Here is an 11,628-nt window from a genome sequence, read left to right on the forward strand (position 1 = left end):
TGTGGCGGAGCTGATAATCATTGTGTGGGCTTCCGGGTTTTTATTCTTTTTATGAAAACCAATCCTAAAATACTACCTTCGGCAACATTGCAAATTGTTACAAGTGTTATGTATATTTATTTAAAAATAATTTTCCATCGAAATTCTAATTTTGGTGTAGCGTCCAGATGAGAGCCTGTTTTTAGCGGATTATTGCTATGGTAAATCCAGTAAATCCGCAGCTATAAAAAAAACTTGCCATAACTTCATTCTTTATTACATTAAGTATATTTTAAGATGACATAAGTCAATATTATTATACAATTTAACACTTATTACTGAGCACCAAAAGTTGTCCGGGGGAAAGAACCAATTTTGGTGGTAAGTATTAAAATCATTTTTATGGTTTAACGAGACGCAGCAAGACGAACAAACGTGTCGTAACATGACCATTCAGGTTCGTTCCTGCATTTAGACATGACACAAGTGTCATACCTTGCTGGATTGGTCCGCCCCACACAAAAAATATCTAATTTTGGTGGGTCGTAATACTTTTTCCACCAAAATTGCATAAATTTTGGTGGTTAACAAATTGAGGGCAGTACCTAACGTTTTTGTTTCTATTTGAAAAGTATTTATTACATGTTAAAAGTTTATTATTTCAAGTAGAAAATAATAGAAAAATGAATTATGCTAATGCTAATAAATGCTTTATTTTTGATTATATTTTTTATTTTTGTGGGTAGACCAATTTTGGTGGCGACCATGTCATTGAAATCTTAATTTCTCTAAAACTACTTATTATAATGAAAGGTCATTGATACATAACATTGGTAATAATTAGTTATGTAACATCAGTACATAATTTCAACAAAAATTACAAATCTAAAAAAATCCACCAAAATTAGGCCAATTTCTAGTATGTTGAAATTCACCCATTATGACTTTTTTTTCAATTTAGATTTATGGTACGGATTAGAAACGAAAAGAACTCACGCTACCCTTACGGGGTTCGAGTAATAATGCTGCCAAATCGAAGTCAAAGCGTTTGAAACGCTCGGTGAAATGCCCATTCAGTATTGATGAATATTCCACATCTCATAATTACTTTTCAACCTTAATCAAATGATACCGCTGGACAAGACCGTTTCGCGTTTTAATGATCGCAATTTGTGGGAACTTCCCCATTGTTTCTGAAACCGTAAAGGGTCACTCCAAACTTTTATAACAATTATTTATGAACAAAAAACTGGGACAAAGTAAGCCTATTCGATGGCGAAAGGACACCGCTCGAATAATGACGATATTACATCGGAATGCCAAGTAAAATTAGTAATTTCCCTGAATTTGTGGCCCCCTAACGACGATCAGTGGTAACTTAAAGTTTTCAAATTTTAATAAAGTTGTTTCGGTTAATTTATGTCGGTGTCCACATTTCCAGAGCAGGATTAATTAATTCATTACGAAAGTTGAGTAACAAGGTGGGTCGTTCAATTTTAATTGAATGGGTTTTGTCGTAAATATTTATTTATAGCCATCATTACAGCCAAATTATATTTCAGCGAACACGAATCGCAAGTTGCGGTGTTCGTTTCATAATTCTGAGGTAAAATTACGTTCAATGCTGTTAAGATTTCGAGTGGGTCCTAAAGTTATGAGTGGAAAACTTCCAAGGGTTAATTAAGTGAATGGAACGAGGAAGTATTATATTGAAAGGGTTTATTTTCCGGGTTCGAAATAGAGGCTGTAAATGATGATTTTGGTATAAAATTTACAGGTATTTTTCGGAATAAGAGAGCAGAACAAATTGCTCGCTAATGCCCAGAGGTATCGTAAAGATTCGAGCATAGTTTCCTAGGCGGTTTGTTGAAAACATGTTGCTCTCAGGGGTGCACGACCTTTCGAACTCAAGTAGACACTTCAGGCGTGTAATAATAATTATATAGACAAGGGTAGCATAAAAGTGTTCTCTCGTGAAATTATATTTTGCGATATTCTTGGTTCTAACGGGAAGAAACATGTCTTAATAAATTCTTATTTGAAGCTTGAAGTACGAGTACCTGATGTAACATTTACGCCACGTGTAGTTTATAGAGCATGAAGTACCTTTGTAGGTAAGTTTGATGTAATTCCTGTCAACGCATTAGTCGTCGTCAATATTTCCGTTGAGGCGGGAGTTGCCGCTTCGCTGCCGTTAATACTCGTTATTGAAGATAAAACAAAGAAACAAAAATAGTTTAGACCAGTTTGCTGATCAAGCAGTTCAATGTACAGTCGAGTTCATAAAAATATGAGTACATTGCAATAAGATGAAAAAGTGTACACATATTCATGAACTTGACTGTAGTAGCTTAAGCTAATACATCGCCGACGTTTTGGTTAATTTGAGACTTACCGCTTTTTCAGAACATATCCGTAACAAAGGAATAAAGATACACATATAACAAGACAACTTTATTTATGCATAACTAGCATATTGGTCTGCAGCAGGCCACTATTATGCATGATCAAGCAGTTCACTATAATAGCCATCCCTGTCAACGAAGTAGTATACATCGCCGACGTTCTGGTTAGGACGAACGTTGCCGCTGTTAAAGAAAAAAAAAAATACTGCTAACCATTTTTATTTATGCGTAACTAGCACATTGGTCAGCAGGCCACTGATCAAGCAGTTCGATGTAATAGCCATCCCTGTCGACGCAATAGTATACATCGCCGACGTTCTGGTTGGGGCGATAATTGCCGTTGCCCTGGCAGACCTCCGTGACGGTCATGCCGCGTTCGGGGAAATGCATCATTGTGTCACGGGCGCAGTCTGTGAAATTGAAGAAGCATATTTTATTTCTAGTAGTAGATGAAACTTATTTAGCTTAAATACTTTAAATAGTGTCGTTACAGAGTTTGAAGGAACAGAAAAATCATGTTGGAGCAAAATTATTTCCTGAATCATACAAAATGGCCATCATTATTCATGAAACAATCGAATATTTTTTAAATTTGTGTATTTATTGCGTAAATTTGTCGTAAACAGTTAAAGGTTCAAGTACCTTTAAGCCAAGTCCAAATATTACCAGAGAAGCAGAGCAAACAGACATTTTTAAATTTAGTTTGTGAAAATTGTTCAAAATGGTGAAACCAAGTGGTTTAAACTCGTTTGAAGTGAACATACACATTTTCTTCTAGTGAATTCAAAAGAATAAAAATTACTACAACACGTTCTCTGGATTTATGATTCAAGTCTTTCTTACCCGAAACAGTAATTTTGGGCATTTTCACGAGAACAATCCCCAAAAATATTTTTCTAAGGTAGGTAATTTTTATGTTTTTCCTACTAAGAATCACGAGCGCTTTTGATCCAGGACAAAAAACAAGAGACAAAAAAATGGTCCCAAAATTTTCTATTATTTTGCAAACTTTCCACTTTGTAACAGCTGTACAAAATGTTTAAAAAATGGTAACGAAGTGGAAAAAATAAATCAAGGACGCTTTTTTTTACCTAGTAGGATCAAAAAGGCTCGTGATTCTGAGTAGGAAAAACATTAAAAATTTTTGGATAAAAAGGTTTTGTTTCTTTTTCGCGAAAATGCCTTTTTACCACTTTGATATTAAATTCATTCTTAGCTTAATAGCATTGTTTGCAAACGTTTTTGCTTCGTCAAAATTAGAAACATAAGGAAAGAATGCACATCAAACAAATATTTTAATATTTATTCGTAAACTTAGGTACCTATGTATGTATATCCAACAAGAACATTTATATACAAATCCCTGGCACCCCGCATATGGTAATACGTCTCCACGCTGCTACATTAGTTCCGCGTAGAATCTGCACGTATATCATTTCGGCATTACGGTCTATTGAGCGGAGAGAATTCTCCATATAACAAATGAGAAAACGGCTCCTTGTTAGGTGTCTTTGCGTAATCAAAGTGGAACGTAGTCTAGGGAAGTAATCAGGGTAATACATTTTAGAAAATACATTTTTTAGGGTTCCGTAGCCAAAATGGCAAAAACGGAACCCTTATAGTTTCGTCATGTCCGTCTGTCCGTCTGTCCGTCTGTCCGTCTGTCACAGCCGATTTACTCGGAAACTATAAGTACTACAGTGATGAAATTTGATGGGAATATGTGTTGTATGAACCGCTACAAAATTATGACACTAAATAGTAAAAAAAAGAATTGGGGGTGGGGCCCCCCATACATGTAACTGAGGGATGAAAATTTTTTTTTCGATGTACATACCCGTGTGGGGTATCAATGGAAAGGTCTTTTAAAATGATATAAAGTTTTCTAAAAAACATTTTTCTTAAAGTGAACGGTTTTTGAGATATCAGCTCTCAAAGTCGTAAAAAGTATGTCCCCCCCCCTCTATTTTTATAACTACGGGGTATAAAATTCTAAAAAAAATAGAGGTGATGCATGCTAATTAACTCTTTCAACGATTTTTGGTTTGATCAAAGTATCTCTTATAGTTTTTGAGATAGGTTGATTTAACTGTAATTTTGGCAGGTGTATAAATTGACATAATAAGTTTATTATATTTGCTGCTACGGAACCCTTTGTGCGCGAGCCCGACTCGCACTTGGCCGGTTTTCTACGTAGTTTTATCCGGATATTACATAAGTATTGAATTAAATATACATATTGAAGCCATTGTTGCAATTGGGAGTAATCTTTTATGCGGTACTTATAAAGTTATCGTTAACATAAAGCACATATCTCTTCACCAAAATACATGTTGCAAAGTTACGCGTCTTTTTATATACATAATATATAATTATGTAACATCAAAATAGATAACCTATGAGAATATTGATAGATATGTTGGTATTTCTTTAATAATAGAGGAGATTTTATTATTTTTTCCTTCTTTCCTAGATAATAAGAATAAATTCAATGAAATTATTAAACAGGTTACATAGGCACATGAAACCATAATTCAGAAAAAATATATTCCTTTCAAAACGAGAAATCAAGATTTGCTGACTTAATTTCTAATATTAATGACATGTGTTAAAAAAAAGACATTTATATATTAACGACCCTCACGATCGTATCAGCTCGTATTGAAAGGGATATAACTTTGTTTAGATAAAAAGTGAGTGAGAGTTGAGAAAAAGTGAGTTTGTGCTAAGTGGAAAATATACGCCCATTTTATTAAAAACAACATCCGTTATTCAAAGTTCGTGTCCAGTAATACTTTTATTTTTGTGACTTTTTTGTAAGGGACAGCGGGACAATTCTGACTGGAGGGGAAAGTGTTACCAATCCATTTTTTCCATTATTACACGATGTTGAGTTCTACATGTATCCAGTGAAATCGCCTACCATATTATAACCAGTGGACACTCTATTAAGTAATGCAAATATTGTAAAACATGAAAAAAATGGACCAGTTACATTTATCCCTTCCCCCCCTTTATGCTCCGCTGTACCTTAACTATAAAATCATTTTAAAACTTTCAGATCACGATTCAGAAACGCGGTTTTTAAATTTGGTCCACTTTGTTTTAATATGCTTACCAATGGTAAGGTATGCTTATATATATTTGTCACAGTGGAAATAGTATTAGATATTAACATTTATAACATGTATTGGTATTATAACCTTAAGCCAACCGGCTGGTACACCAAAGATATTGTAATTATTTGTACTGAAAATTGCTGTCAAATTTTAGCGTAATTCAATACGAGTATTGCCTACATGTTCATTATAATCAATTGACAAGCTCACAACTTCATACCTTTATCATCACAAAATGTATAATCATGAAATTTTGGAGCTTGATATTTAATATTCAGCCTGATATTTATAGCTTCTAGAGCTACTATTGTTATATTACTTATATTATAATATGGTCACACCGTACTCGTAGTAATTGGTAACTTTATATTGAAGTAGAATGCAACAAGGTAAGGTTAGATATTATTTTGGCATAAGGTACAGCGGGGCAAATCTCGATTGGGAGGCAAATGTAACTGGTCCATTTTTTCCATGTTTTATAATGTTTGCATTATTAAATAGAGTGTCCACCGGTTGTATATGGTAGGCGTGTTCAGTGGATACATGTAGAACTCAACATCATAGTGTAATAATGGAAAAAACAGATTAGTTACAATTGCGCCCCAGACGAGATTTGCCCCACTGCACCTTAAGTTGTTAATAGGTAAGTTTTAACCCATAGTATCAAATTTTAATGCGCTTTGTGACGGGTGTCCCAAAAAGAACGAAAGATTTGAATTTGCCGTCACTTTTGCATCTTAGTGCTGGAAACCCAAAAAAACTAAGTATTTTGACAGCAGCTGCATTTGGCAGCAGTAGTATTCAGGATTTTTAAAATATTGGGTTATACAAAATAACAACGAGTTTTCATTATTAACCATAATTATTTCAAAATTAATGAAAGTTTCTTGGACATAAAAAATATGGTCGGGATATTAGTGTGATTTCGTCAACTGTGAGCAGATTGGTTGTAAAATTCAATGGATCACATACCATGGTATCAGCCAAATACTTTTTCCCCTCACTAGCTCGGAAACACGTGTTTTGTCCTTTAATACCAGCGGGTAAAAACGCATTTTATCCACTAGTGGATAAAGTAATTTGACCTTGAATATAGTCAAATTAACTGCTTTAAAATTGATAAAAGTAGGTGAATCTAGTAATGAAGATGATTTACCACCTGTGGAACTACTGGAAGCAGTGATAAACGCATTTTTTGCGTTGTAGTTTCTTCGCTGTAGTGAGGGGAAAAGTTTTGTGTTACACTCGGGTGCAAATGTATTTTACTTCTCGTGTGTTAAAAAACTCGCAAGTTCAGGATTCTATTCTCGAACCACTCGCTTCGCTCGTGGTTCAACTATAGCATCCTTTCACTTGCTCGTTTTTCAATTCCACACTCGGCGTTAAAATACAACTTTGCCCCCTTGTATAACAAATAACTATAGCAGTCACTCTACAGCTTAGCAAGAAAGAGTATAAATTAAAAAGTATTGCTATCATCATCCTACTTGCGTTATCCATGTGCCACGGCTCATGGGAGCCTGGGGTTTGCTTTGACAACTAATCCCAAGATTTGGTGTAGGCACTAGTTTTACGAAAGCGACTGCCATCTGACCTTCCAACCCGAAAGGTAACTAGGCCTTATTGGAATTAGTCTGGTTTCCTCACGATGTTTTCCTTCACCGAAAAACGACCGGCAAATATCAAATGACATTTTGCACATAAGTTTAGATAAACTCATTGGTACGAGCCGGGTTCGAACCCGCGACCTTCGTATCGAAAGTCGCAGTCGCATGTTCTTACCGCTAGGTCACCTGCGCTTTTTTTAAATTAAAAAGTATTGCTATGTTGCCACTTTTTAATTTCCACTCTTTTTTACCAGACCGTAGACATAAAATTCCACTAGGCCAGGATCCATATAAAAAGGAATACTTACTGCAATTCATTCCAGCCATTTCACTCGACATGACCTGCCAGGCGCCTAGAATTTCTCCCTCCTTATTCGTGCAATAGGCACTGTAATGGAAAGTAGAAATAACAGTGAATTTCGTAGAATTGTTGTACATTTTGGTCTGAGCTAACTGGGGTTTTATAGTGATGGAGTCCAGCTGTAATGGTTTTATAGCAATTGTCGTTAGAAATTAGACAATATAGACGGTGTAGCACGAGGAAATTGAATAATTTTAACAGTGTAGGTATTTTCGAACATTTATTTCAAGTCACATTTAAATACCTGGCGCCTAAAATAACCCTTGCCTTTTTTATTGAAATAGTAAACCGATGTTCATGAAACATGGCTAAGAACACTTCCGACTAACTCAGCTTTCAAACAAAAAAAACTAAATCTAAATTGGTTAATCCGTTCGGGAGCTACGATGCCACAGACAGATAACACCCGTCGTTTTTGCGTCGATGGTTAAAAATAGACAACAAAACGTGATACCTAGTGAAAAATATTTAGGTATTTTAGGTATACCAATAAGAGTTTTGAACGATTCACGGTTATTTTCATTAGACTTATATTGACCGGGATATAGACCAGTTTAAAATATGTATACCAGTTTAAAATATCGTCTATAAATGTGAGTGTGTTTAGTAAAACGTCCTACTTTGTCGGTTACCATTAAGGCGAGATTTACTTGTATCTTTATATGAATAAACTGACAAAGCGGCTTTATAGCAATCGACAAAGTGCGACGTTTTGCCGTGCACACTCACAAATAGAGACCATCACATTTTTTGCGTTGCGTATCACATCAATCCCGTCGCCTTCGTACAGTACACTATCGCACATTTTCAAAAAGACGTCCCTCCTTATCAGTGCCCGAAAAACTTCTTAAAGAAAAGAAATGCAAAGGAACTCACATGCCGTTCTGAATCTGATAAGGCCCGTAGCTTCCGTCGTAATCGCAGAACGTATTGGGGTTCCCCAGGAAACTAGTTCCGTGTTCTGATTGTTCTTGGTGGATCTTGCCTAGCGCGTAGGTAAGACTTTCGCAGCGACGGAGGTACTGTTCTCCTAACATTGCGGCACTGTCTTTGGATCAAATAGTAAATTAATAATGTGTTAAAATAAAAGAAAGTTTAGAATATACGTACTCGTTTTCATCAAGATTTCTTCTACAAAAAAAAATATATTTATTAGATCTCATACGTGGCGTAGTGCATAAAGGAATGTACCTACATTTAACAGACCTACGTTTTTTCTACTCATTCTTAGAATAAACAAACAAATAAGCTATTCTGTCCTCCAGCCGCAAAGCGTCAAATTTCAGGTGCACTAAACGAAGTTTTCGCTTTCCGGCTCCTTCTACCTCGAAGAAAAAAGATTACGCACCTTGGCCAGTAAATTAGAAAGCCTCGGCTGACAATTACGTGTGAAATAAGACATTTCTTACTAGACCTAGGTATGAAATCTAATAACTAACACACGAGCAGACTCCATCCAGGACGCAAAGCTGGGGGCCCGTTTCAAGTGACATGAGTAGATTGTATAGACTTGAATGAATCTGGCAGGCAAGTTTGGTCGCGCGATAAATGATAAAACATTAGGCCGTCCCTATCACACTATTTGGAAGTTCGATAGGGACGGCCTGATATTTTATCATTTATCCCGCATTTGCCTGCCTGGTTTTGACGACAGATTGGTATCTTGGCTGCGCTATGAACTGCATACAAAAATATATAGTGACATTTATATATCTAAGAGTTTTAAATGATTCACGGTTATTTTCATTAGACTTATATTGACCGGGATATACCTCTAGACTGTGATTACCTTTTTTATTTTTGTCAAGCTCCCGATATTTCGACGATCATGATGCATGCAACTGCGTCGAAATATCGGGAGCTCGACAAAAATCAAAAAGGTGATCACGGTCTATATCCTGGTAGGCAATTATGGTCGCGCGATAAATGATAAAACATCTGGCCGTCCCTATCGCACTTACTAATAGTGCGATAGGGACGGCCTGATATTTTATCGTCTATCGCGCGACCATGCTACCCGTGCTGGTCAATATAAGTCTAATTTATATATCTGTCAGGATTACACCTTTATTTCTACTTACAACACGGAAGCGTCTTCATATTTTCCTCAGGCACCGGCGGGACTGTAGGCTGCCCAGTGCGAGGTTCGGCGCACCAGCAGACCCCATCATCACACTGCAATGGGTCATAGTTGCCATTCGCGGTACAGTGAAGAGTCACGTCAGTTCTACCTTTAGCTTCTAGCTCAGCTCTTCTTCTACTGCAAGCTGTGAAAATAATGTTGAACAAGTAAAAGGTTATTATAGTCCTGAATTGACGGTCCGGGATGACGATCGATGGGACCAAGACTGGGAAGCCGAGGTGACGGGAAACCACGAGCCAGATGGTCGGACGATATCAAAAAGACGGCAAGGCCGACCTGGCACAGAACCGCCGCTTACAGAACAGGATGGAAATCCATGAAAGAGGCATATGTTCAGCAGTGGACGCAAATATGCTGAGAAGAAGAAGAAGAAGAAGATAGTCCTGAATTTTTGTGGCAAGTAGTCATAACGTAACTTAATAACAATTCATCATTCATATTCATACCACTTAAGACGCCTAGCTACAACGTACGTACTAGTGCAATTGTACCTATTCATTCTTTATTATTCATAAACTAATGGACTAGGCACCTACATAACTTCAATTTCTTACTTACGTTTGTCAGAAAGGGATAAAATTAACAGAGATTTCATAACCGTTCCAAATTATCCCCTTTTTAACCCCCGACGAAAACACAATGGGGTGTTATAAATTTGACGTGTCTGTTTGTTTGTCTGTCTGTCTCTGTGTGTGTCTGTCTGTGGCATTGTAGCTCCCGAACGGATGAACCGATTTAGATTTAGTTTTTTTGCTTGAAAGCTGAGTTAGTCGGGAGTGTTCTTAGCCATGTTTCATGAAAATCGGTCCACAATGTCGGGGGATTTTTCAAAATTTTAATTTTGTGGTAAGGTTATTTGATTCGGTGTTCATGACCTACGTACAAATCTATAGCTAAGTACCTTCACATTTATATTCCAATGGCTCTATAGGTAAGCAATGTATATCTTCTTGAGTGAGAAAAGTTCAATCTATTTATACTCACCGCAAGTCATTTCATCAGCCTCGCTCCTCCACATCTGTCCAAATATCCTGTTGCCGTCTTCGTCGCTACAGAAACATCTGCGCATCAAGAAAAAATGCAAATTAAACGAAACACAATTTGCCAGCCAAGTGGATTCCGCGGAAATCTCAATACGTATTCCTTGTTGCCTTCGCGATTGCCTTGGAGGCGAGCGCTCCACTGAACTAGAATAGTACGAACGTACAGAAAGACCAGTTCCTACCAAATCGAAGTTTGACAGTAGTTCAGTGTCGAATCATGTTGTCCCTTTCTTTCACGACACTATTCCTTTCGACTATTTAGGGTTGTTGAAAATAAAGTATTTAACTTACCTATCTATGGCAGCGCATATTGTACCGACGACCGAAAAACGACAAGTTGTACCGACCCTACTTGATGCGTAGTTAGCAATGCGAGCCGAACTAAGCCGCAATAGCCCGATCTGGACACCTTTAGAAGGCATAGGTATATAGATAACCGTGTTAGGAATAATGCAGATTCGTAATATTAACCGGCGTGAAGTTAGCAGCCAAAGTTAGCAGCCGCCGATAACCCGACCAAATTAAGAAGTAAAATTTTTTTTTCACAATTTGGTGCATAAAAACTACTAATTTGTTCCAAATAACATTACTTATGAAGTAAATATAAAAGAATACACTCAAAATCAGAAAATCATAACATTTGAGCTCGGCTGCTAACTTTTATTATCAGCGGCCAAACAAGTTATATTAACTCATATAATGTAACCTTAGGACTACCTTAAGGGGAAATAACGTGTAATCCGTAAGAAAGACTATACCTACGACAAAAACAAATCTTAAGTGATACCGATTTTCAAGGTGCCAGAAATTAACATAATCAATAAATACCTAGGATGAAACTTTTCCTCATTAAATCATTATCATCTCCATTTAATACGAATAAATAAACCTTTTCTAAATATAAACCGTATATCCAGTGAGTCACACTATACGACAAAAATAAGCCTAAAATGGTACCTGATTAGTAGTAG

General features: G+C 36.5%; 1 protein-coding gene across 1 annotated transcript; it reads right to left on the bottom strand.

The window, feature by feature from the left end:
• Positions 1-2,420: 2,420 nt before the first annotated feature.
• LOC125231886 lies at positions 2,421-10,719 on the bottom strand. The gene is made up of 5 exons (XM_048137479.1): positions 10,599-10,719; positions 9,553-9,738; positions 8,348-8,519; positions 7,419-7,498; positions 2,421-2,794 (listed from the first exon to the last, which is right to left on the bottom strand). Exons 1-5 carry the CDS (start codon positions 10,681-10,683, stop codon positions 2,607-2,609), a joined length of 711 nt encoding a protein of 236 aa, XP_047993436.1. The 5' UTR covers positions 10,684-10,719; the 3' UTR covers positions 2,421-2,606.
• Between the last annotated feature and the right edge of the window lie 909 nt (positions 10,720-11,628).

The sequence above is a fragment of the Leguminivora glycinivorella genome, chromosome 12 (assembly GCF_023078275.1).
Source record: "Leguminivora glycinivorella isolate SPB_JAAS2020 chromosome 12, LegGlyc_1.1, whole genome shotgun sequence".
In the NCBI taxonomy this organism is placed as follows: Eukaryota; Metazoa; Arthropoda; class Insecta; order Lepidoptera; family Tortricidae; genus Leguminivora; species Leguminivora glycinivorella.